Source organism: Hirundo rustica, chromosome 3 (genome assembly GCF_015227805.2).
Source record: "Hirundo rustica isolate bHirRus1 chromosome 3, bHirRus1.pri.v3, whole genome shotgun sequence".
Classification (NCBI taxonomy): Eukaryota; Metazoa; Chordata; class Aves; order Passeriformes; family Hirundinidae; genus Hirundo; species Hirundo rustica.
In genome coordinates, this window is record NC_053452.1 from 66,693,771 (window position 1) to 66,721,088 (window position 27,318).

Genomic DNA, 27,318 nt, shown 5'->3' on the forward strand with positions numbered 1-27,318 from the left:
ATGTCGGCGGCGGGCGGGGGTCCCTGCGCTCCGGGCGCGGCCGGCTCGGCCGGTCCGGCCTCGGCGGCGGCGGGCGGCGGCGTGTCCATGTTCCGCTGGCTGGAGGTGCTGGAGAAGGAGTTCGACAAGGCGTTCGTGGACGTCGACCTGCTGCTGGGCGAGATCGACCCCGACCAGGCCGACATCACGTACGAGGGGCGGCAGAAGATGACGAGCCTGAGCTCGTGCTTCGCTCAGCTGTGCCACAAGGCTCAGACCGTGTCCCAGATCAACCACAAGCTGGAGGTGAGGCGGCTGCCGTGGCACCGGCGGGGGCCGGGCCGGGGACGCGCCCTCGGGAGCTGCCCCGGGTTTCTTTCTGCTCGTTCCCTGCCCCGAAGCAGCTGAGGAAGGTTCGCCAGGCCCCGCGTTTTAGGATTCGGGCCTGGCCGCGGCCATCCTCCGTCTGGGTTTGGTAATTCCAGCTCGGGCGTGGAGCGGTGCGTGCCGAAGGAGTTCTCTGTGATGTTGAGAGCAGGAGTCTCGGGCAAGAGATGCTTCTGACTGGTCTTCTCTTTGCAGTGAGTCAGGACGTGAGGGCAGAGTCTCGAGCTGTGCCAGGGGAGGTTTAGGTTGGACATTAGGAAGAAGTTCTTCAGACAAAGGCTGGTCAGACATTGAAATGTGCTGTCGAAGGTGGTGATGGAGTCACCGCCCCTGGAGGTGTTTAAGGAAAGACTTAGTCTGGTTGTCATGGTGGTGTTTGGTCACAGGTTGGATTTGGTGATCCCAGAGTTCTTTTCCAGCCTAATTGATTCCTAGATTCTGTGAATTTGGAAATATCTGTAAAAGAAGAGACAAAGACAAGATAGAGGTGCTTAAAGCTTAGAGTCAGTAGTCAAAATGAGGATGTTCCTTCTTTTTTCTTCTCCTTTCCTTGTAAAGGAGACGGAAAAGTGGATTGGGGATGGACTTTGACAGGTCCTCTTGTTCCTTCACACTTCAAAGCGGATCAAATCGCTCTCTGCCAAGCTTGGTAACTGAAAATAATAGCAAGGGTCACATATTCTGTGAGGAGAATAATAACTGGCCTTCCCGTTGGAAGATTTTCTTCATGCCTGATACAGAGTTTCAGTCAGGCTGCAAGAAGAGAAACCAGAGCCAAGTTATTTGGTCCTGGTGCTGCAGAGGGTTTGTAGAACGGGAGTGCTCTGAAAGGAGATTCTGGAGAACTTCCTGGTCATTTTATATCTATCCAATCCAAATGTCTTTGGTTTAGTTGGTGTTATTTGTGGTGTCCTCAGCAGGTGTGAATGTGAGCTGCCCTCTTGTCTTTTAATTATGATTAGAAGGCTTTTGATGTTTCTTCCTCAGTTACCTTTTCCCTGGACTAAACCCTTCCATTTTCTTCATTGTCTCTTGTAGGCCATACTTTTAGTCTTCTATTGCTTGTTCTTTTGACTTGTAAGGGTATAGGAGTAAAGAGGGAAATTCTGAGACACTGTGAAAATTGGGGCTTTATAACAGCTTCAATAGACAGAATTGCCTTCTTTCAGTCCTTTGTGTTATACTTATAATACAAGAATTTTAGAGTCTTCAAGCAGTAACCTGCTCTTCTGGAGGCGTGCCTTTCAGTAGGAAGTAAAGTAGATGGTCTTTGGTTTTAATAAGGTTTCTTCCTGGTATGAAGGCACTGTTATGCAAAAGAACACGTGGAATTTCACAGAAGAGCAGGATTTTTCAGAGTAGAATAAAGATCTCGCTAAACTAGGAGGTTTTTTCATCTCATTCTTTATTTCACTGGAATGCTTACTGTAGTGATGTTTATGTTTGTCTATTTGTTGATGTTGGTATGCTGTCTTAAATGTTTCAGTATTGGGGCGAGATATATGCACCCACACACATGCAGTACCAGCCTATAAAGTAGGCTTCATTAAGTGTAAGTATAGTAAAATGACATTTATGGGTTTATGGTAGATAATCAGAATTTATTGCATATTGCACAGGCATGTTGGGTTGTTGTGTCCAGGCCTGTAAACCAAGTGAGTTTTCAGGTTATTTTAAGAGAATGGATTTCTTTGAAAGGTTGTTTCAAGCTGAAATATTTTGAAAGGAAATTATGTAACTCAGATCCTGGAAAGGTTTTTGTATCTAATTAAAATCACCAGGAGTGCCTAAAGAAGTGAAGATCTCTGCTTAAATCTCTTAGGACCTGAAGAGCAAAGGAGCCCAGAGAGCAGTTGTTAATAATTATCATAATTATTTTGTGTATCTACATGCTTGAGGTAATTGTTTGATAAAAATGATACTGATAATCTAGACTGAGTGCTTCGGAAGTGAATAAAAAGGTCTTACTTTATAAAGTATTTTTATTACTGTGAGTAGTATTAGCCCTCATACATATAAAGGAGTTTTTATCTTCCAAATAGACCTTTAGAAGACTTTTGTATTGCCTTGAAGAGTGTCAGTTTTAGGACCTCATATTTATTGGAGTCATAAACCTGAAATGGAAGCTGCCATTTAAAATCTCCAAAAGATGGAGCTGCTCTGTTGAAAATTAGTGTCTTGTCTTCTTATGTGCACAGATTTCTAGGCAAAAGCCCCAGTGACCAATATGAAAGAGTGCAATTACATATTTTGAAAGAAATCACTAACATCAATACTGGCATTTAGGATGTGGTTGGTGATTTTACATCTTTTTTATAATGTGAGTTACTGTATTTCATATAACTTTTAAGATTGCAATAATTTCTTAATAACTCACCATTGTAACTTTATACTGCTTGTACATTTTAATACAAAGCTTTTGTCTCAGTCACAAAAATGTCCTCTATAGTAGTTTACTTAGGTACACTTATTCAAGCCAATAAATTAGATTCATCTCGAGAAATATTAAAATGATACAAATAAATCCTTTATTTGGAATAAAATAATACTTGGACTAATACTTGAATCTAAGTTTGTCTAAGCTTACTTCTGCAGCTGCATTTGACTGGACTTGTCTTACTGAATGAGCAATATTATTTCATAAAGGAAAACAAAAACAACAAAAAGTTGTTTGAAGATGCCATTTCCTCGACCAGAGTCATTGGGTCTTATTATGGCATTGCAGGCAAGAATAAAGAAGTGCAGTTCAGACTTTGATTTATCCACTTTATCAGCTTAATACGTGTTCTCTGGTACAATCACTTTTAAGAGGCACAGCTTGAGGTTTGGTGGATGGAAGCTCCTGCTGTGGGACTTCCCCAAAAAATTGTCGCCATCTTGCTGTATATCTACTGCTAAAGAGAGGCGTCTAGGTAAAATATTGTATGAAGGATGTTCCTGGATAGTGAAAGAAGTGTTCCAGGAAGACAGTAGTTTCCAAAGAGGCAGCTATATGTTGGCAATTCTGGGCCAGGTTATTTTTGGAAGGAGCCTGAAGGTATTTCAGATGCACTGGGGATGTATGCAAATAAATTTACTTGTGCTTAGGGTGGCAAAAGTTTATAAATCTACTGCTGTGCTAATAATATTGGCAGTCTTAAATTAAACTAATGATTTGTTGGGAGGAGAATTTGTTTTCATAATTTTCCTGCTGGTCACAGTAGGACAGAGTTGACTTAAGTAGTTTGTCAAGGAGGAGAAAAAAAAGGTATTTGACAATACAAGTCGCTGTCTTATCTGAGATCAGCCTTATTTCATTGTGAAAAATGGAGAAGTGTATCTTGTTAGTAGGATAGCAAGGATCCCAGTCTTTTAGAACTGGTGACAGACATTTTAAAGGAGATTTTTTGTGACTGTTAGAAAACCCTATAAATCAGCAGATCTGGTGATCTGTGTGTGAGATTTTAGAAAATGTTTAGCTGAGAAGCAGTTCATAGGTTTTGTTTTTCCTGTTTGACTGTCACTTGACTATGACATTGTCTAAATGTCCATTACAAAAAATAAAAGTTCTGTGTATCTGCAGTTTTGTAGAAATAAAAGAAGTAGGTCAATGTGCCAGTGAAAACTGAGCTTGACTTTAACTCTGGCGCTTTGACTGCCAATCTGATTCTGCAATTTTAAATGAACAAGCTAGAAAGGAATGTTTGGTGGAGCACACCCTGTATCTTGGCAGATGTGTTAAGCCTGTGTATATGCTAAAGCTAAGGAAAACATGTATGTCTAAGAAGTTAAATGTAGTTTTACCTCTGTGATTAGGTTGGAATCAGCATGTTAAGAGGAACATGTTTCTATAAGCTGAATTATTCTGTAAGTAACTCATCACCTATTCAGCTAAAGCACACGTAGAATGATACGGGTAATACGAAGATGTATATATAAAAAAACCCAGCTACAAGCTGGAAAAGCTAAATGTAGGTGTCTTTATTTGTATGGTGACCTTCCATAAGCATGCAAGTCCATCTGGTGGGACACACTGCAGACATACTGCTCTGTTGTTTGGCAGTACTTTAATCAAGGTAGGACCATACACCTTCTTAAGAAGGTCTGTCTGGATTTTTTTTTTTTTTTTTGCCTCTTCCCTTTATTTACTAGTGAGAAATGAACTTGTTGAAGACCAATATATATTTTTGTCCATGTATATACATATGGTATACATGTCTACATGTATATACATACATCTAGAATAGTTGCAATAGCTTATTTACTTTTTTCAAATGTCATTAATATTTCCAGTAGTTACTGAGGTATTATTTTGTTAATTAGACTTGTAATATTTTTTCTCTTTTGGAATAGAAATCTGTTGGTACTAGATTGAGTATGTTTTTTGAAATATCAGTGGAGTGAGATTTGATATCCTAAAATGTGAGCATTTTTCATGTATTCAGGAAATATAGATTTACGTGCATTTTTCTGGTCAGCTTATATACTAAGTTGTCATTAGTGTGATATGTATGACTTCTGTCAGAATCATTATGCCCTTTCTAATTACAATTCTGCCTATACTTAATTCATATTTCCTGTATCAGAAGCTTATATACTTCTATACAAATTTAACTAGCCTACTTAATTTTCAGTATGTATGTGGTAAAATGTTTTCCTTTTCTGTCTCATTTGTTGGGAGCTGCCAAAGAGAAAGTGAGAGGAAATCAGTATATTAGTTTATATTTCTTAGGGTTTTTTACTGAGTTACGTTGCATAGGTAGTATGGATTTCAGAATAATGACGATGAGGAAGTCAGAAATTTGCCCCTATCAGCAAAGTGATTTGAAAGAAAAAGTTGTTCTTATGTAAGTAGTTGTAAACAGAATAAAACAGTCAAACACAAAGTAAAACAGTAGCAAGAAACAGTAGCTGGTATTTTAATGACAGAGGTGAAAATGATCAGTCACCTGCGTAAAAATGTTGGTGGATGTATACATTTATATAAATGGAAACCAAATTTTTAAGGTGCTTTATTTAAGATGTGGTATTATTACTTATCCTTTAATTGTTGGGAGGAAAAGTGTGCAGATAATTTCATGTCCAGAATGGTCTTCATCAGAGAAGATAACATGTAGGAGTATTGCTTTGCATCCTTTAAATTTGCTGATCCTGAATGTTTTGTCAGGACTAGAAGAGGACATGAGAAATGGAGCAACTCATTTGTCTTATGTCTTTTGTCTTCTGTATGGGACATAATAAAAGTGTATTAAATTAATTTATGATTAGTTTGTGTCTTCAGTATCATATACTGCATTTTCACCAAGACTACTTACATAGCTATGCTACCATACTGTTTATTTAGGGAATCATTAGTCATAAATTCTGTTGTTCTTGTTCTTATTAGCCACATGTGAAGACTGTTTTGTTAAATTTAGCATTAACTAAAAATTCAAGTCACAAAGGTCCTTTTTGGGGTCCCAATAATAATGAATAAAGGCTTTTAATATAATCTAATAATCTGTCAGTACAGTCTTTTCCAATAATATCTTGGAATATTTTCATCTTTGACAAGTGTTAAACACTGTGGTGAAATTGGGGAAATTATCATAAAAAATATGGTGTCCAAGTGTGTCATCTATTCAGAAACTCATTTGGTGCAGTGCTGTCACATTGTTTAGTTTTGTGGCAAGCATCATGAGATTAAACAGGGCTTAGTAGACAGGAAGAATCAAATAGTCAAGACTGAGGAAGAGTAGAATGTTTTTGTCTTTTGGAGGGCTGTAGGCAAAGAAGCAAAGTGATACTGGTGAGATAATGGAGACAATCCTTTCTTCAAGGAATTAGAGAAATGTAATAATTAAGAGCACCGGCTACTTCACATCAAGGGGCTGATGCAAAGTTAGGGGACCCCATGAAAAGTCGGCAATATGTGGGCTCTGTATGCCCGGCTCTGTTGTTGTCTATCTGGTGTCTGACTGTGTATCTGCAGGTTGTAGGAGCTGCAACTATCATGTTCTGAAAAATTGTTTTCTGTCCTGCGTTTGTATAATGTCGAGGGGAACACTAAGGAATAATTATTTCATTGTTTTAAAGCATAATTAAAGAGATATGTATTTTTTCTTTACCTGCATTTACCTTTAAATGATATTTCTGTCTTTAAAAAATTGCCACCGGAATGAAATGGTAAGCCAATATGCTAGTGTCATATCTTGATGTTTATACTGCTCTTTTGTGCATATGCTGGGATAGAAGGCACGGAGTAATTGCAGCATTGTAGTGTTCTCTGTTGTGTTTCATGATCCTGGGTCCTGCAGCCTTTAAATCAGAAGGTTAATAGTCCTTATCAGGAATGAATGTTGGAATGTATAAATGTATATGTTGATAAACTGTTTGGAGTCTAGTATAAATTACATAAGGATATGCTGCTGAGGAGATAAAAGCACCTCATAAACTTGATTTGTCTGTGAATTTTGGTTTGATCCCAGACCAAGATACATAAGGACCTGCCCTTTGAAGTTAACTATTAAATACATATATGTACACCGGAGGTGTTTTGTTAGTAACAGAATCAGTTACAGGGGCTTGGAAGTCTCGTGATTTGTGGGGAATGGAAGTGTTGAGCACTCTCTCAAGTCACTAAGGCCTTCTGATTCAGGCAGTTCCTGTTCTCTTGGATGACCTGGGAGTTTCCACATCACAGCATCCTTTCCCTGCCTTTTCATCCCTCCATTTTTTTGGTTAGTTGGCTGGACACGAGACAGCAGCTCAGTCTTTAGCTTGGAACGGTACATGTGCTGCCTGTACACCAGGCTGTCAGCTTCTGTCTGTGTGTGGATTAAACAAATTAGCTAAAGATCTGACTCTTCCTGCTTCTCCCTCTGAAAGGGCACTAATCTGTCACTCTTTCCTACTAGCAGCTGTTTAGTGTAAAAGTTTTGTGTTGTAGGAACACATAGTTGTATGTTGTAGGAACTGATTCATTTGTGTCTTGAAAATTAATTCAGTTCAAATCAGCAGGGAAGGAGGGTGAAATAGGGAGAAATATAGACATACAGATAAAAAGATGGCACTAGATGGCCTTGTTTAGGTAACAAAAAATTCTGAAATGAACTTCTAGCTTCTGGCAATCTGAGATTATATGGTTGAAGAAGTAATCTTTAGAAAAGCAGTTTTCAGACCTTTATGAGTTTAGGAGGCTTGGCATAAGAATGAATTAGGTGTACTCTAAAGGCCTGAAATTAAACAAAAACTAAAGGCATTTGATGAGTGCTTGGCTTATGACTTTTAGTCACTTGAGGCTGGTAATGGATACTTTTGTATGTATCTAGCTTCACTTTGCTGAAAAATCTGTGAGTTTTCTACTATGTTTGAATTATACTTAGATTTTTTTTTTTTTTTTTTTGAGCTAGAAATTCATATACCAAGAAGTGCATTCATTACGCTTTGAGGTAATTCAGGTTTTCCTCTCATTTTTATTTGCCACTGTCTTGCCCTAGTAGTATGCAGACCTATGACCCAGTTTTCCAATTCAGCTTGGCTGCACTTTGAGTGCTCATGTCTGGGCAGTGTGTAAGTCATAGGTATCTTTTATATCTCTTTGCTCAAATGAAACTCTTGTCTGTATTGCAGAATTTACTGCAACAATAGGTCAGAAAATGAAAAAGCTTTTCCCAAAGCTAAATCCCAAATAAAGCTAAATGAAGTCGTTGCTTTATCTAATGATGCCATCTCTCAGTTTGCCCCTCACCCCCCTGCAACTGCTTTCCCTATCAGTAGTGGAGGTTGTTTCCTGTCACCGTGCTATGTGTCACCATCATCCCACTTTCTGAAGGTTTCTGTGTGTTCCCTCTCACGCTTCAGATCTTCAGAGGCTGCAGCATTTGCCTGTGATTCAACCAGTGATGCTTCTGAGCAAAGTTGTGCTTTTAGCATCTGTCTGCTTCCTATTGTGCGCCTCTATACAAAAATACATCTGTAATTGTACTTCTCTGTTACATTTATTCATCCTTTCCTTGGTGTATTCGCCTTGTAAGTTGTTCAGGGCAAGGTCCCCCTTTTTGTTCTTTACAATGCATAAAATTAGTGTAAGATCTTGGAGTATGTCTCTGAGATCTAATAGAAATAAATTATTTTTGGTTAGTTATTCTAACTACTCTGTTAGAATGGTCACTAACAAATGGTCACTTTTCTGTGAAAAATGTACAGATGAGAGTTCAGACCATCATATGAAAAATATTATAAAAATTAATTAGAAGAGGCTTAAATGCTAATATTTTCTTCTGAGACTCCTGATGAAAAATATTAGTTAAGACTTTAAGAACTCCATGACAATAAATGCAATTAACCCTGGCATTTAAGATGGCATTTATTTTATTGCCAGTTTAAAATACATATTCAGTATAAGATAATTGTAGCAAACTTAATTTTTTGATAATTTGTAACTGCTTGAACAGGAAATGAGAACTGTTGATTAAAAACAGGACATTGTCTGGGTTCTTTTGCCTAGATATTTTTAATTTTTTAAAATTTTTTGGCATGTTCTCAAAGAAATATTAATTGCTTAATGCCATTATTTCTTTTATCTCCTATGGGAATAAAAATAGTTTATAAATTCTTGAGTTATTTCAGTTGAAATTGGCATTTAATTTTCATAGCTGTAAGACCTTATAGAAATAGAAAACGCCTGGTAAATGGCAAACTGTGTTCCAAAATTGACGAAATGTTTAATTAGCCTTTCTAAACTATTTTTCTGGTATCATTTGGATGTTAGATTGTGAGGAGAATAAATGCTGAGTTTTGCTATTTGCTGAATTTGACTAAGATCTCCAGTTTACTTGAATTGTAGACTTTTATTTAGAATTTAGAAATAACCTTTGGTGATAATCTGAAGCAGTAGTTTCATGTCCTGCCTGCTTGATTCACGTAGATCTAGGTGTAGGTTTTCGTGATTAAATATTGCTTCCATGACCACAGTCTGGTCGTGCTGTTTGCTGTGCATTGGTTGGGGCAGAGACACAAACCAGGGAGCAGGGAGAATCTAAGATGTAACCTTGCAGTGTGCTGTTTGCTGATGAGTGGTAATTGCTGATCTGCACAGTGGTATTCTACCCAGAAGGGTTTTTTTTTTTTTTTTTTTTTTCTGAATCAGCAAGTTACAGTTGAGAGGAGGTTATGAAAGTGAACACACTACCTTCTCTTCAACCTCTGCCCCTCATTGTTCCCTGTTCAAAGTTTCTGTTCTGTTTTTGTTGTTTAGTGGCTCTTCCTGAACTCACCTAACCATGAAGCTCAATGGTCTCCTGTGGGTGGATGTTTGTAACTTCTGCCCCCAGCTGACTTCTCTGCAAATTCTAGGGTAGTTGCAGGTGACCACCAAAGTACATGACATCTCTCTTTGACAGTCTTGTTGGATGGAGAGTATGTCCAAATTAAAGGATTAGTACAGTTGCTTGTGCAGCATTAGTTTATCCTTGTGTTTAGGCTATTATGTTTATAGAAATTGAAATATAATATTATCCATATTTTCCTGCAGAGCCCTTGCCTCTGCAGTGAATGGTACCCTGGGAAGGAAAGGTCTTACTGATAGTCCTTGTTTGTGCTCATGATTTCATCGGCTGTCTCTACCCCATCCCTGGTTGTTACTGTGTAGCTTCCAAAATTGAAGATAGGTTGAATTTCCAACAGTCTTTTCATAGGCTTTCTTTATAACAAATTAAGGGAATTTGGATTAAAAAACAGTATTAGTAAGAATAATATAAAGGAAAATTAAGTGAGCTTGCCAAGCTGAGAATGGCAGGACTTCTTTGAAGTAATGTAGAGATTTGTCAGCCTTCATAGAAGTAGATCACAAGATATGGGAGCAGCTTCTTGTGTTTGCATTTTTGGTGTAACTCTTGTGCCTGTATCTGTTCCCGGGCATAGACACATGACTTTTCATAATGTGTAAACAGGTTAATTCTATGATATGTGCTCTTACCATTTTCTTTGTATTTTGTGCTCTGTATTTATCCAGGCCTTACAGTACCTGGAAGGAGGCGACAAGGAAGGTGGGAGAGGGATTTTTGCAAGAGCATGTAGTGGCAGAGCAAGGGGGAGTGGTTTCAAATTGAGAGTATGTTTAGATTAGATAATAGGAAAAAATTCTTTATTGTGAGGGTGGTGATGCATTGGCACAGCTTGTCTGGAGTGCCCCATTCCTGGAAGTGTTCCAAGGCCAGGTTGGATGGACCTCTGAGCAACCTGGTCTAATGCTAGCTGTCCCTGTCCAAAGCAGGGGGGTTGGAACCAGGTCTTTAAGGTCCCTCTCAACCCAGGCCATTCTCAACCCATGTGATTCAATGATTCTATGATTAAAACAGCAGGATATGAATGTAAATGTTAGGTTATATGCAGAGTACTATTTTCAATTTTTATTATGCATTTGACAGTCTTTTTTTGATACTTTCAGGGCATCAATCACCTTGCAAAGCTGGTGGCCATCGTTCTTGCTACTTTGTTATTTGCACAGGGAAATAAACTTGTTTTTAATTCCCACCGGAACTCTGATTGCCCTTGTCTTTTAGGTGAGGCTGGGCAATATTAAATTGGTCTAATTTAGCTGTTGTGCCACTTTGCCATTCTACAGGTCTTTTAAATTAGAGTAGATGAGAGAGTGTGTGTGTGTGCATAAAAAAGCAAGAAAACTCAGCATCCTAGCTGTTAGAAACAAACAAGACAGTAGTGGTCTTATTTTTTTTTAAGTAGGCTTAATATATACAGTTTGTAATAATAACAAAATATTATTATTATGTGAAATTGTGACTGGTCAGACTGTGCCTTCATTATTAAGGTCTTTGTTATCTGCTTTGTACTGTATCATCAGCTTTTTATACTGGTGATATTTTCATTTGCTGTTAGTTCAGGTGTGTGTCTGCTTTTGTTAGAAGGTAGGTAAACCACAGCAGAGAGACTTTAAATGAGGCTGGTCACAGGGGTCAACAATGCAGCTTTGTAAGTAACTCATCTCTCTGAAATTATTTGGCTTTCTAGTATTTTAAATATCGTCTTACTGTAAAAGGCACTTTCTGCTTTAGAGTTCTGCGAGGGTTTGCAAATTTTTCAAGAGTTTGTTTTGTTTTTTTTGGTTTTTGTTTTTTGGTTTTTTTTGCTATTCTGGCAGTTGGAAGGTGGAAATGCATGCAGCTCCTTTTTTTTTTTGGCGAAAAGTGCATGCTGGCCTGATCTGCTGAGGCTCTGCCTCAAAGGCCAGGGGGAGGTGGTTCAGCTCTGTTCAGTCCCAGAGATGTGGGACTAAAGGCCATAACCAAGAGGCAGGAAAGGAGATTGTTCCTCTTGGCAGCTGCATGCTGGAGGTTGGTTTGATCATCTCATCAGTTGCTCTCTGGGTGCTCTGAATCACCTCTGGAAGTGCCTAGTTATCTCTGAATTACTATGGAAGCTTGAGGAAGCTGTCCATCTAAATTATGTTAGACCCAGTAAATCCTCCCATCTGATAGTCAAATCCTTCCTGCTTTTTTTTCATTAACAGATACAGATGTTTTATACATCTGTATAAATATTATATTTTATATATATATATAATTTATTTATATATTTATTATGTATATATAGAGAGTTTCACTGTTAATTTGAATGTTTGTATAATGTTGTTAAAATACCTAAAATACCCTGCTTTAATATGAGAGGGCATTTTTAAAGAATTAGTCACTTTTTGATTTTGGTCTTTAGTTCCAAATCTTCTGAATGCAAAAATATACTGTGGGAAATTACCTAAAAATCCCCTGAAGTCATATTTTGTGGTTTTTTTGGCAAGCAGTAGTCTTAAAGCTTATCTAAATGTAGCTTGTCTTGCAAAATGTTACTTGAATGTGGATTGCAAGTAACTTTGTAAACATGTTTGTATTTGTTCTTTCATTACAGATTTCTGCTTTGTAACGTAAACTCTACATGAAAACTGTTTTTAAAATGTTTCAAACCCACCCTTTTCAAGAGTTAATAACTATTTCTTGTTTTCTACATACACGTTTTATAGATATTTCATGTCCTGTGGTTTGCCCAACTAATTTGCCAAGTCTGTTAAACTGTTAATAGTAGACCAGCTGTAAATAGGGTTCTTTGACTTTGGCATTGGATAAATAATTGTCATTGCTTTGGGCAATTTTTTTTCAGTAAGATTTAATAATTTTACAATTTAAAATTGTGTTTACATTGCTATGGGTATAAATCCTACATAGCTTTAATGCCACTGCCTTGTTTCGGAGTGGACATCAGCATCACTTGCCATTGTCTGCATGAGGGAAAGCTCAGCTGTTGTTACTCTTGGCAGTGTGGTCATTTGATGCTGGTTCTGTGGCTGTGTGAATTTTATTCAAGTTGGGGAGAAAATCCTGCAAAAGATCCAGTGTTAAAGCTGGGCTACAGAGGAATGTGTGACAGCAGGTATTCTTAACCTGTATTCCACCATGTACAGCAGCCATGTAGCAGCCAATGCTGTTATGTGTCACAATTCTGGTGACCCCATTTAATCCTTGGTCTCATTACTATGATGGATTATATCTTCACAGGCACAGTTGGTTGATCTGAAGTCTGAACTGACAGAAACACAGGCAGAGAAAGCAGTATTGGAAAAGGAAGTGCACGATCAGCTTTTACAGCTCCACGCTGTTCAGCTTCAGCTACATGCCAAGACTGGTCAGAATGTTGACTCTGGTGCTATTAAGGCAAAACTGGTGAGTATGGCAACTTGAATGTGGGATTATGTTATTTTTCTTCCTCTCCTGGCTGAAATTCTTCCTTGGAAAGTGTGAATAAGCTAATTACAAATTTTCATGTTAAAAATGCTACCTTTTTTGCTTTTAAATAACATTTATGTTGGTTGTTAGCAACCATTGAAAATAAGATGAATAATACCAGAATAAAGAATAAGGAATTTAATTTTTTTTAATAAACCTGTTTTAGTGGCTTCTGAAAGTAAAAAAAGCTTTTGTGAAGACTGAAGTTGCAAAAGATAGTAGAAGACTGTAATAGAAGCACTGAGTTTTTTTAAAACTCAGACCTTTACAAAGCCCACCGAAAGTTAACAACAATTAATCAGTGCAGTTAGTTGGCATTGACTGATAGCCCAAGCATAGACTGCCTTGTTACTAGCCACACCACAGATTCTGGCTCTAATACTATGACTTGGCAAATTAAAAAAGTGTTGTATACACGTGATTGCTAACTCTTGGTATGAATCAAAATCTATCTCCGACTTTCTAAAATTGCTTCACAGTTTGGTTGCAAATACCTACTCCCAACATATGTGGAACATTAGATTAGTCTCTTTTGCTATTTTGTCTTGTTAATTAATGTACAATAAAACACAGTAGTAGACTGTAAGTTTTAAAGGATTTCTAGGCTAATCACTGAATGGCAGGGGTAACCCAAATTCTTTTTGTTTCAGATTCAAAAGCTGTAATTGATTAGAGCTGTCTTCCTAGGGCTACATACTTGTATATTCAGTATAAGAGCAACATTCTCTGGGTTGTCCACACATAATTTATTCTGTGCAGCATTATGGCTACAGTATGGTGAAGTTTATTTAGAAATCTGAATAAATCTTTTGGCTTTTAAATAAGCATTAGTTAAATATAATCAGCGTTTTGTAAGTGTTAAACTGCAAGTTTACATGTAGAAAATTTTTAAGTTAACACATCACTGTGAGTGATTTTGGTCCCCAAATTTTCTTAGACTTAACTTCTGACTAACACAGAGACTAATACTTTTGAGCTTTTTGTTTCTTGCTACCTTGTAATAAATGATTTCTAAAGGTATATTAAATTTCCATACTATTGACAACAGTCTTCTTCCCACAGGTGACAATAAATACATTTTACATGCATTGGTTCAGGTTTATATGTGTTGAAATTGAACTTTATTAACACCTTAGACTGATACTCTCTGCTTAATTTCCTTTAGTTTTTCCTTTTTATAAATATGAGGACTAGTGTTTTGAGTTTGTTTTACATTGCCTTTAGGGAATTCATAGCTTTAATGGACAGAAGCTCAACTTTAAACTCTTCTAGATAAAGAAAGCTATGAAAGTTTGCAAAGCTAACAAAGCAAGCAAAACTGAGGCTGCTTAAATGACAATAAAATGGGACCTCTGATATTTGGGTAAATGAAACTGTTGTGCTGACCTTTTGGCAGTCAGGTCTCTGAGGTAAAGAAGAGCTGTGTCAACAGAATGTGCAATGGGGAAATAATGCTCTACTAATTGACTTCCTGCTTTCTTGTGGGACAGACACTTATTTTGTATTTAGACTCTTAGCATAAATGTATACTCTGTAAGCTGTAAAACTATACATAGTGGTGAATGGGGACATTTTAAAATGTTTAGATTGCGAAACAATTGATAATAGTGTACTTTAGGTCAAATCTGTTTTTAGGAGTGGGGAATCTTCTTAGTTCAATCATAACTCTTTGTGAGAGTATGAAGTTGACTAGTTGGATTTTTTTTTTTGCGTTTTTGCACTTGCTGCCTTTTCTGATACTTCTGCCTGTCCTTTTTGTCCCTCTTGTAACTCATATTATGTTGTTCTTTCTGAAAAGAAGAAATCTATTACCTGCATAATGTTATATTACAGAATGGGTTTTCTGTGATTCTTTAATGTATATTGTATTATCTTTCTATTCTTTATAGAAATTCTTGGTATTTTAGGAGAAGATATTGTTTTAAATACAACACTAAAGTTAAGTTTTTAATAAGATTTTCAATAAATTTCACTGCAAAATACCAAAATGGTTGCTAAATAGAATTGTAGCAGCGTGCTTGTTCTTTATGCTGTCTAATGAAATGCACAGTCTGCTGGTGAAGTCCTTTTGGAGTAAGTAATTTATGTTTTTGCACTTTCTTGAAGTTCCTATTGCCCGTTTCTCTAATTATGGAACTCTTTTCTTCTGTCTTAAGTCTGTCCTTTCTGTGGATGAAATGGTAAGTATGTTGATTGCCATTTTTTTATGTTTAAGCAGTGCTTTTGTTTTGTGCAACAACTTATATATATGTTGGCCTCAGAAACTGGCAAAACAGATCTGGCTTGTTCTTTCTTCCCGACAGTTGGCAAGATGCTATGTAAAGAATTTCCTTTGCATTTTAATTTTTCTTTTCTAGATGTGGTGCCCTCCTTCCTAATTCTGTATGTGTTCTATTTATTATTGCTACAGCTAGTTTAGGGTGATATCTGGCAGCTTGACATTCTGAAAGATTGTTCTGGCAGTATCTCAAAAAATGTTAAGGTGTTATACAATTGCTAAAGCATAAACATTGTACACATCTATGAGTGTAATATGAAGTATTCTGCATGTTGTGTTTTTAAAAAATCCTGTCAATTTCCCCTTTTTTCCCCTTTTTTTTTTTTTCATGGACATAATTTAATATGGTTTACTGGCTGGTGTAGCAGCCAAAAGCATATGAGCTCAATAGTACATATATATAAAGAAAAAGTGAAGCAAACTTGACTTTTATCTTTTCAGAGTGATAGATTTGAAAGGTTTTTAAACAGATTTTCTACTTTAATTATGTTACATGCTTTGTTGTCTTCACTCAGTATTTGGTTTTTTGAAAAGCCACAGGATAGCTGGTAACTGTAAGCTTTAGTCTTCAACCTTGCTGTAACTTTTTTTTTTTTAATATTACCAACAGAAAATACATTTTCTGTTATCAGAACCTATGCCATATAATGGACACTAGAAAGTATGAAACTATTCTGTAACTTAACTTCCTTAATTTCTTTAAACATTTTTGAGACTTTTGTCTAGTCTTTTGACAGTCATTCAAAGCAGGATATGCTCTTTCGGGACATCTTCAGAGATTCTGTGCTGGAAACCTTTTAAATTTATTTATTTATTTATTTGTTTGTTTGTTTTTTTAATTCATGTGGTGATCAGTTGGAGACAGTCCGTAGAAGATTGGCTTCTGGATGTAATTTTGGACCTCTGTCAAAAAAGAGTAGTCATAATAATGGAGAAAATAGGAAGAAAACATTTCTATGTGATTGCATTTGCCTTATATTTTAGGTGTTGTATTTCAAATGCATGACTAAAAGTAATCCTACATAGAAATGTAACATTCCTCTTTAAATTAAATGACAAATGAAATTCAGAGAAAATCAATGGAAAATGTGAGTCTGGATGGGGGTTTTCAAGCTGGCTACTTTGTATAAATACTATAAAATGTGCTGCATGAAATTTGCTGTTGTAATCAGGAATCATTGATCACTTCAGCAATTCAGTTTTCTGGGAGAGGTTGGAATATACCTATCTTAAATTCTAGTCTCTGTCTTTTTGTATTTGTCAAATAAAATATGTTCTAAAAGTGGACAAACAGGGAGCCAATACTGCTATTTAGATCACCTTAATGCAATATTGACAATAGGAACAGAGCTAACAGGAAGACTGTATTTGTATATGGACTTTGTAGCTACTGTAAAACAGGTGTTAAGTCTGAACCGTGACCCTTCTTACTCCTCAAGTGTGTGGCTGGGACAACACAGCACGGTGGCACTCTTGAATTCTTATAATGAAAATAGCCCAAGAACAAAATAATAATAGAAAGAACTGGTATAATCTTAGAAACTCCTGTTCTTGACATGTAGATTAGTCATAATTCTTGGCTTAGGAATGATCTGCAGCTCAGAAAGAGGTTTGCTGCAGTCATTCTCACAGGACAACCCCAACCCAAAGACCAGAGACCAGAAGTGGCTTGTGTGCCATGTTTTCTAACATACCTATGGAGCCAAACTTGATCTGAATGTGGGTCATCGCAGGAATTGCAGGAAGCAAAATGCCAGTGATTTCAGGCTGCCCCTCCTGAGCACTCTGCTGAGCAATTCTCGTACATGTACATAGGTGTGTACTCTATTCCTTTAAACTGATTAAAGTATTTAACAGATGAGGGAGGCAGTAGAGTCTATCAAATTCAGAGCTGACTTTCTGCCAAAGTCAATAAATGTTTTCCATGTATCTGTTGTGAAAATAACTCCATTTGGAAGGATCAACCTTTTGTAATTTCTCAAATGTGGTAATATCGACCATTTTAATGGTTTTATATCCAGGCTTGGAATAGTGAATAGCATATGCACAGTTTGATAACAGATTTGTCTTGCCAGTTCTGTAAAATTTTGTATCTGTCTTGTTGCTTCCTTAGTAGCATTTCCTAGTTTTATTTATTTAACAATGTAATTGGTACAGGTATAGAGAATGTGGTTTTTGGGTACTTCTGATATCTTCAGAAATGCCTTATGGAGACCTTAATTCTTATTGCTGTTTCAGTTGGCAGCCATTTTTGAAAGGAAACAGTATTAGACCCTGTGTTTTTACTGTTTTCTAGGTTTGTTGTGGGGGTTTTCACCCACTTTGTAAAAGGGATGCAGAGCAAGATATAAAAGATACAAGTTATCAAGCATGCTCTCCTTAAAGTAGATTTCGTAGATTAGTAATCTAATTCCTTTTGCGCCCGTACTCTGGGTATTAGGAAAGGTAATGACCATGCAGTTTCTGTACATTTGGGATGGAGCAATGTGGTACTAATTTATATTTCCATAATTCCTTTTTCAGGGGGTGAGGCACAGGGAGATAGCTTGCTTAAAGTGTGGTTTTAATGTGGGTTTTGGTTTTGTTTAGTTGTTGTTTGTTGTTGGTTTTTTTGTGTTTTTTTTTTTTTAACTAAGCTATTTTGCACCTTTTTTTAGTTTTGTCACAGTGGGCATCTTCATGTGTAGAATCCTTGGCTTTATTTATGTGGTCTTCAGACTCTAATCTGGAAATGTCCCTGGCTGGACATTTCTTGGTTGTTTGCATCAAAATAATTGTCATTTTAAGGATATATGGACTTACGTTTCCATGTTATCATGATCATAATAATAGTTGAAGAATTTAGTTAAATTGAAATATTTAGTAGCTTCATAGTTACTCTTTAATTTTAAAAGTAGTATTGCTTTACTTTGAATCTCGTATTTGCAAGACAAGAAAATATAAAGGTGATATTCAGGCTATTTAATTTTGCCACCTTTGTGTAGGATAGTATGCAAACCACTAGCTGTAGTGCCAGAATCCCTGCTTTCTTTTTTTTTTTTTTTTCCATTTCTTCTCCTGCATGCATGTCTTGTACACAGGAAAATAATTTCAGATTGTGTGTGCAGAAGCCGTAAGTGTTCTTTCATTATTAACTTGGATAAAAACTTTTTAACACTCTTTTTTTTTTTTTTTTTTTTTTTAATTCATTGTAAAGGAGAGAGAACTTGAAGCTAATAAGAAGGAAAAAGTGAAAGAAGCTCAGCTGGAAGCTGAGGTGAAGTTGCTGAGGAAGGAGAATGAAGCTCTCCGTAGACACATAGCTGTGCTTCAGGCTGAGGTTTATGGAGCAAGATTGGCAGCCAAGTATTTAGACAAGGAGCTAGCTGGAAGGTATGTGAAGTCAATCCATGTCCTCTAGCATAAGATGTTTGCTGTTGTTGTTTCCTTCCTTTGCATCCCCAGAGGCACGTTCAAGGTTAAGACTAAGTAGGAAAAGCCTCACATTTCCAGTTAATTAACAAAAGGAAGAACAAAAATCCCCAGGGTTCTTGCTCCGGTTGCTGCATGCCTGTGTGCTGTAGCCACATGAGGTGAATGAGTCCCGCAGTGCATTGCTGTTTCAGTTGTAATGCAGCATTGTTTTTCTCTGTGTCACTGTGTAGGGTCCAGCAGATTCAGTTGCTGGGCCGGGATATGAAAGGACCTGCTCACGACAAGCTGTGGAATCAGCTGGAAGCAGAAATACACCTTCACCGCCACAAAACTGTTATTAGAGCTTGTCGAGGTCGGAACGATCTCAAACGACCAATGCAAGCACCACCAGGACATGTAAGTTGAAAGGATGAGCCATTCCTCCATGATTTCCAGACACGAGTTACTTCCTCATCTTTGTGATTGTTTTCACTTCAGTGTTGTGGTTTTTTTCAAATGTCACTTGTAAATACGTTGTTCTTTTGTGTGCTGAAGGACAGTTCTGTGCTGCATAGCACATCCCTCTAAATGACCACCAAAAATTATACAATTCCTCTGACTCACCTAGGAGCACTCAGTCCTTTTGAAAACTGAGCCTCTGATATAAATATATCTATTTATGTGTATAAATACAGAATTAACAGCAGAATTTTGTAACCTAGGTTTCAAAATGTGGATCTAACTTATTTACAAAAACCAAGAATAAATTTTTTAGCATTAGATTGAACTTGATTTTTGATTGAAATTGATTTTAATTTCTTTTCCTGAAAGGCCAGATAAATTGACACTCTGTAAAATAATTATTTGTAGGTTGTTTTTTTCCTCCTAGAGGTGCTTTCTAAAACAAAACCTTTAAACAGCATTTCACTATGAGTATCTTTGGTAGAACTCACCCGACTTGACACATGTCCTGTTAATCACCCCAGTGTTCAGTACATAAACCCAGACGTTTTCAGCAAAGTGCTTTATTTTGAGCTGTTTTAAATACATTAGTTAATCTGATGGGTCTTACTGCTTATGTTGTTAATTGCATGTATTTGTCATTTTAAAAATATGCATAATGGCATCAGTGACTTAACAAAAGGAAAAAACAAACCTTGATTTATTTAGTCTCTCTTTTGGATTTGTGTTCAATGGCTTTTGGTGTGGTTTATATTTATTACGATAAAAATAAACTTTAGCAAGCAACCTTTTCCTTGGGAGTATATTACATCATCTTCTGTCATTTGGTTACTGTTGAGTTTACATCATATAACATTTCAGCAGTGATCAGCCCTTCTTCATGTAGTTCCTTAGTATTTTTAATATATGTCTGATTTCCTTCTTTTGAAGTTAAGTTCTGTGTTGTGCCTTAATCAGCAGTGAAGTAATTTAAATAATTATTCTCATCAGGGGTGCATAATGAGGAATCTTTTCTGATTTCATTCCCTTTCTGTAAAGGGGCACTCTAAGTTTGTCCTGCATGGAGCTAGTCTAAAACTGTTGCTCAAAACAGTGCCTGTATATAATTACAAAACCCCAAAATGTTCATTTTTGGCTCACACATTTATGTTTGTGCTATGTTTGTTTTTTCAAACTAGGATCCTGATGCCTTAAAGAAGAGTCAAGGTGTTGGTCCAATCAGAAAAGTTTTGCTAGTTAAAGAAGACCATGAAGGACTAGGAATTTCAATCACAGTAAATATTTGTATTTATTTTCTATGGCACAGAAGCACCAATCCAAGTTTGTATTCCTACTTCTGTAAAATACATGGATCAGTAAATGTGTGGTTAGAACAAATGAAAAAAGTATACACAAATCCATAACTATGGTCATAGAACTTCAAGACTTACTTTGATAGACTAGGAAATAGATAATTGCTACTTTATGTTAAACTTAGGATTTTGACTTCTGTGTAGGGTATAGACAATTTAGCAGATTAGCCAGTGGTCATTCCAGGTGTAAATATTTAGAAGAGCAGAGGCAATCTGAGACCTGACTTCCAAAGCTTAGCTGTTGTGATTATAACCTTTTTCAAAGTATCTGTATTGGCATCTCTCACCTAACAAAAGCTATGTAAACTTTTTGCAACAAATTTGGAAAATTTTGACCATTATACTTTTAAGTGAAATATGAATACTGTTTCTTGCAAGTCAGTATGGTGCCTGATATACATTTTTTAGTGTGATTTTCTGCTTTTCATTGGTTTGTGTATGATTTTATAGTTTTAGTCGTATTCATAATTGCGTGCTTTGTCTTTGAGTAAATAGTCAAAATTTTCCATTCTTTTTGGGGGAGGAGAATTAAGGGAAGCAGCTCATGCATTATTAAACATTCTTTGTTTGAAGAATGATTTCTAATTTTCTAAACCAGAAGTTGAAATAAGCACTTTAGGAACGACTATATGAATGTCAATTTTATGCTAAAAGGCATCTCAGTTCATTAAAATTTGCTTTTTTTTTTTTAATAGGGTGGGAAGGAGCATGGTGTTCCAATACTGATCTCTGAAATCCATCCCGGGCAGCCTGCTGATCGATGTGGAGGACTGCATGTTGGTGATGCTATTCTGGCAGTAAATGGAGTTAATCTAAGAGATGCCAAGCATAAAGAAGCTGTAACTATTCTTTCCCAACAGGTCAGTTTGGACCTGTTATCCACAGGCACGTTTAGGTGCCTCCTGCGTTCTGCCCGTTGAATTACCTTGAATTTTAATGTTTCCCATTAAGTACAGCGTAATGATAATAAGCTCTAGTGATTCTTGAGGCTCTACCACCTTACACTTAATCCTCTTATGTTTTGCGATTCAAGGACAAAAATGCTGGGTCAGTAGTGCTTCAGTTAAGTGTGTATTGGCTAATTATTATTCAGTAAGGCTGACAAACATCGATTTTTTGCATTGCCCCATAGAAATAACTATTTAGTGACATGCTTGACCCTTATGACTAAACAGTTCCAGCTAAAAAATGTTTATCATATGCTTTGTGGTCTAGAATCTTCTTCCTGATTTGCTTCTCATTTTCAGACAGTTAACAGGTGTGCTTAATTTAACAGAAAACTTCCTCTTTGTCACTGTTTGAAATGTCCTGGCATATAAGAAATATGGGTGGTTTTGGTAAAGCTTAGCTATAGAGCTGTTCTACTTTAGTCAGTAAGAACTTAATTCCGATATCTATCCAAAATACTCAACAAAACTGTAAACGTGTTTACAACAGTAAAATGTATTTGTTTTAGTCACCTAGCTCATTTTGGTAATCCTGCTGGGTAGCTGTGCAGTAGTAAGCTAATCTGTATTTTTGGCTGCATTTTAGAGAGGTGAAATCGAATTTGAAGTAGTGTACGTTGCTCCAGAGGTTGATTCGGATGATGAAAACGTAGAATATGAGGATGAGAGTGGACACCGTTACCGTTTATATCTTGATGAATTGGAAGAAGGTGCAAATTCAAGTTCTAATAGGAAAGATGCAAATGTGGATGTCAAACCCTCACAAGGTAAACCTTCTAAAATGTGTTACATGGTGTTTAATTCTGAAGTCTCAATATGCAAACCAATTTCTGGAAAATACTGTTTTTATATTCATTGTAAAATTAATCTGCTGTCAATGCAATTAACCTACTAATAGATTGTCAGTTCATCTAGTTGGTCCCTCACTGTTTGGCCTGGTTTACTTAGATACTCCTGAGTTAACTTAAGAACTTTTTTCGTGGTCATCTTTTCCCAAAGGATGAAATTCAAATTTATTCTTATCTTTTCCTACCTCTGACTAGGAGTTGTTAATTCACCTTAACACTTCCTGTTGGCGGTTTCTTCAGATACATTTTTTAAATCAGAAAAGCAAAGAAACATCCTATTTTCCAGCCATACTATGTTCTAAAACACTGTCAGCTTCAATTTTAGTAGTCATTTCAGTAAACATTCCAGCTTTTGAAACAAGAATCACTGATCTGTCCTTCCCAAGATTGCTTCTTTCCTTAAATCAATTTTCTTTTTAACTTGCAGTGTTTGATAAGAAGCCAGGTATTGATGGACATGAAAATGGAGACCTGGGGAATTCAGTTGAAGCTTCATTAGAAGACACTGCACCCAAGTTAGCCCGTTCTGCTGAGTCTTTATCCTAAAAACAAACAATCAAAAAAAAAAAAGGGGGGCAAAACCTGGACAGTTCCCATCTTTGGGAACAACTGATAATCAATACTGACTGCTTAAAGTTGCATATACTAGTGTAGGTTGTAAAAGGAGATTAATTGTCAAAAGGAACTGTATTACTGTTGCCTGGAAAAAAGGCGGTTACCTCAGGGCTTCGTTGTGAGCAATTCTTAATGTGGAAAACTGTCTTTTGCGTGACGCGCAGTAGTTATCGAACACACAGCATGTGAAATGAATTTCTTTTAATAATAAAAGGGTAGTCCCACCAAAGCGTGGGATTTTTAAAGTGGATAACCTCTGTACATTCCACTTTTAATCTCATTGATGTCCCTAAGGAAGTAGAATAATGTGTGACCAGCCTAATTTTGACCCTTGGATGTTTTAAAGGGACAACTGATGTTCAGTTTGGTGTGAAACTTGCTTTAACCCTAGACAGATTGGGGGGGGGACACTTGTTCCATTGCATCCATGTGTTTTGTATTCAGGATTTCTGAACTGTAACTTAAAAAAACACTTTTTTTCTTTTTTTCCTCAGAATAGTAAAGATGAGAGCTTTTATTTGAGCAAAGACTATCAAAATCCACGTAAGCGGTGGAATGCTTGGCTAATCATGATCGTTCAGCCCATGGTAATTTTATGAGTGAGGTTTTTGGATTTTTTGTTTTTGTTTAAATTCATCACTACTTGTTCTGTGTGAAACCTGCTCCAAAAGCAGTTAAACAGAGTAGTATGGGGTTTTTAAGGTGAAATTAGTTGAAAAATTTCTCACAATTAATGTGAGCCTTTTGGTGTTTTTTTCTGAGCATCATCAATTTAGCGGGGTTTTTTTGAATGGTTATGGTTACTGTTAATGCAGAGTAATGTTGTTTGAGTTGGTCATTGTTAGCTTGACCTTGTGAAATGATGAGTGCTTTTGATGGGTACTGAACATACTCATTTCACATTAAAATAATCCTTAAAGAAGTAGAAGTTGGGTGCAGAGTAATTTACAGGAGGTTCTCAGAATGATACGGTGCCTGGCCCTATCTATGTTATGTTATGGTAGTCTCTTAACCTATAATTGTCTTACTGTTGAGGCAAAATGTTACTCCCTTTGTAAGAGCAGTGTATCTTAAAATAGTTTTTTATTGGTGTGCATCTAAAGGCCCCCGGTGTGGCTGCAGATAGGGAGGTTGAGGATGGTGTCTCGAGCAGTTTCTCATGCTCCATTTGTAGCTCTCTTGGTGAAGTGTAGCACACTCCACAGACAAGCTCTACGTTGTCTTCGCACTTACTCTTTCAGCATGCGGTGCCATCTTTCCTGTTCACTGCTCTGCAGGCTGTTGAGCTGTAACGTAAAATGGTTTTGTACGTTGAAAGAAAAACTAATGTGAAAAGACATCTTTGTAAGTTTTAGCTGTGTAGGGTATAAATACATAAGAAAAAACCTCAAAGGCCTTTAGAGTAACATCAATTAATCTTATGTTCTAAGTTGTGATGTAGAACACAGTTACCTTGTGTCTCCTAGGAGCACTATATATATATATATGTTTATAGAAAAAGCCTAAAAGTGTATATACTTTATTCAAAGATTTTGCTATTTATAAATCCCTTAATTTCACTATTTACACGATCATTTTGTGTGTGTGTATATGCATGAGTTCAACTTACTCAGTGGAGTAACATTATTTGGTTCATTTTTTATAGTAGTGTTTGTCATACAGCATACAGTTGAAGGTTTTTAAAATAGTCAAGGCTGTACAGTTTTCACCGAACAGGAACTAGCATTTAAAAATAAAGCTGTGCGAAGAAGAAACAGGTCCCCAGGCATGTTTCTTTTTCTGAAGCTTCAGAAACCTGAGGACACATTGGCTGTGTGTTAGCAGATGAATCCACTGCCAGAACTTTTGCATCCAGATTTGTGTTTTTCCCACAGCTACTCAAGCAGAGTGCACTCCGAAGCTGTCTGTGGCCTGGAACGCTCAATGTCCTCTCTGTCAGGGAGGGACAGTTCAAAGCTAAGTTGTAGTCATCTTGTCTTTGAAAATCATTACTGTGTGAAATCTTCCTGCAGTTCTCAGAAATTAGACTTGTCCAACTCGTCTTGTAACTTTTTTAAAAGACATCCGATTTTCCTGTACAGTTTCCCTTTATTTGAGGGAAAGGTGAAATTTTTAATTTATTTTTTCGTCCTTACTTCATGGTGCGCTGTATTTTATGTTCAATGCATTTGATCAGTTTTAGCCTGGAAGTGGAAGAAGGTTTCTAGAGTTATTTTCCTAACATTCCTTGTCTGCCAGTTTCACATGATGCTGCGCTTTCTTCATCTGCCAGACCTTTTCTCTGCTCTTACCGTTTTTATTTTTATGTCTATATGAGATCGACAGAAGGAACAATTGCTGAGGAAAATGTTTGGGAGTAGACATATCAGGTAGCAGTAAATTATCACCAGATTTCCTTCCCAGCAGTTTCAATAATCTTTGTTTAGGAAGCTGTGGATTGGGAGGATTTTGCTCAGACGCTACAGTCTGTCTCCACGTACTCTGTACTTGTTACCAGCTGATTTAATGTACTGGTTTATTTGCAGTCGTACTGAAATGCTTAGAGATTAATATTTAAACTGAGAAAAGTTTTGCAAGTTGAGATTTCCAGATTCACTGGACAAATGTGTATTCTCCTCTTTGTCAGTAACTGGAAGACTCAGTCCTGCTGATTCCCAGAGGTTGAATGAGTTAGACTTGGAAGAATTTCTGAGGAAAGTCAGTGTTCAGGCTTCATTTTTATTTTTTAAAGTGTAAAACAGTTTACTTGCCTGTGTATATATATTTTTACTTAAAAAAATAAAATAATATTCTAAAGATAATTTTGCAATTCTTTTGGTATATAATTCCTTTCCTATTAAAATCTTCAGTAAGACAATTGTATTTTAAGCTAAAGGTGGACAGTGTTTGTTGGCATCTGGGACCAATGTTAATTAAAAGCATGTAAGATAAGGAAAGTGCTTTACGGCAATAAATTGAACTCTGATCAAAGGTTGTATGCAGTATTTCCTTTGTAGAAGTGTGTTCTTGGCAGTAAGAGGGTTTGTATCCATCTCAATGTATGTTAATCCACAGTTGTATCAAACAAAATACAGATATTTATTGTATTTGTCCAAACATAATTACATCATGGGTTACTCTCATTTCTGTAGCAGATAGAACATTTTGCAAAACATGTATACACCTAGCTAAGCTGAATATAATATATTTTTATTAGCCTGTAAATAAATATACTCTTCTGCATTGCAGTGATTTCTGCACCTAATTTAGAGTTGTATTTTATTTTCATCTCTTTTTATATATAAAAAAGACCCAACCCTGTGTGTGTTTTTTGTCTCTTAACTGTGTAGTCCACACCTGGCCAAAAAGCTAATATGGGGAAACCAAAACAGCATAATGTGAAGTTTGACTCTAATCTAGTCTTGCCTGATAGCAAAATATATTTTTTGAAAGACACATTTACAGGACATGTCTCAAATTTAATTGAAATGCATTTTCTGCTGAATGTTTTTCAGTTTAAAAATATTTTCAGTGTCTGACTGTAATAAATATTCTGAAGCCCTTGACTAGGAAGAGCTATAAAGACCTAGATCTGTTAAGTCCTGACCTAATCTCTTAAGGGTTAAGTCCTTTGGTTAAAGTTGTGGAAGCTGCCCTCTCTCTCTCTCTCTTTTTTTTTTTTTGTGATTGTTTTCCATCCATTTTGAAATATTCTGAGTTTTCCACTGAGGTTACAAAACGTTTCCCTTGAAGTTACAACTTCTAGTCCTGATATTTAAGTCCTTTTGTTCAGACTGTCTGTTTTGTGTTTTAAATTATATTTTAGAAGAAATAATCTCTCACCTATACTTGAGTGATCATCTCACCCTAAAGCACGAAGTTCATCTGAATGAGCAGAGAGCTCAAGTGAAAGGCAATGGTGTGGTAACAGTAGTAGTATAATTATGGTAGCGCTTAAGGATTTATTGGGAGCGTGTAAGCAGAGGGCAGAAAACTGTGAGCGTAGGAACAGTCTCAATAGGCAAGGCTGAGTCATGTTGGATGAAAAGATGTAGAATGTACAATTGGTGAGGGCTGAAACTGTTAACTATTTACTTTTTAGCTCTAAATTTTTTAGGAGGGTTTAGATATGGGTGACTTCAGCAGATGGAAGGAAGAGGGAAAGGAGAGAAATTCAGCTTGAGCTGTTGTAAAACAAGCAGAGGAATAGAGGCAGCAATGAATGAAGATGATAGAAAGAGGAGAAAAAAAATTACTTCTTTATGTTACCTGAGGTTAGAGAAGATCATTCAAAGTTTCTTGGTGTTCCAGTGTCCTGTTGAAGGA

The 27,318-nt window shown here is 36.6% G+C and overlaps 1 protein-coding gene across 3 annotated transcripts; it reads left to right on the forward strand.

Moving 5' to 3' along the window:
- Nucleotides 1-25,983, forward strand: GOPC (golgi associated PDZ and coiled-coil motif containing). Of its 3 annotated transcripts, XM_040059532.2 has the most exons (10): nucleotides 1-285; nucleotides 12,891-13,055; nucleotides 15,275-15,298; nucleotides 18,593-18,768; nucleotides 19,041-19,206; nucleotides 20,430-20,525; nucleotides 21,299-21,463; nucleotides 22,137-22,317; nucleotides 22,826-22,913; nucleotides 23,508-25,983. In XM_040059532.2, exons 1-10 carry the CDS (start codon nucleotides 1-3, stop codon nucleotides 23,533-23,535), a joined length of 1,374 nt encoding a protein of 457 aa, XP_039915466.1. In that variant the 3' UTR covers nucleotides 23,536-25,983. The 3 variants fall into 3 exon arrangements, with proteins under 3 accessions (XP_039915466.1, XP_039915465.1, XP_039915467.1); XM_040059531.2 differs by having other exon boundaries at nucleotides 22,826-25,983; XM_040059533.2 differs by lacking the exon at nucleotides 15,275-15,298 and having other exon boundaries at nucleotides 22,826-25,983.
- Nucleotides 25,984-27,318: the final 1,335 nt, after the last annotated feature.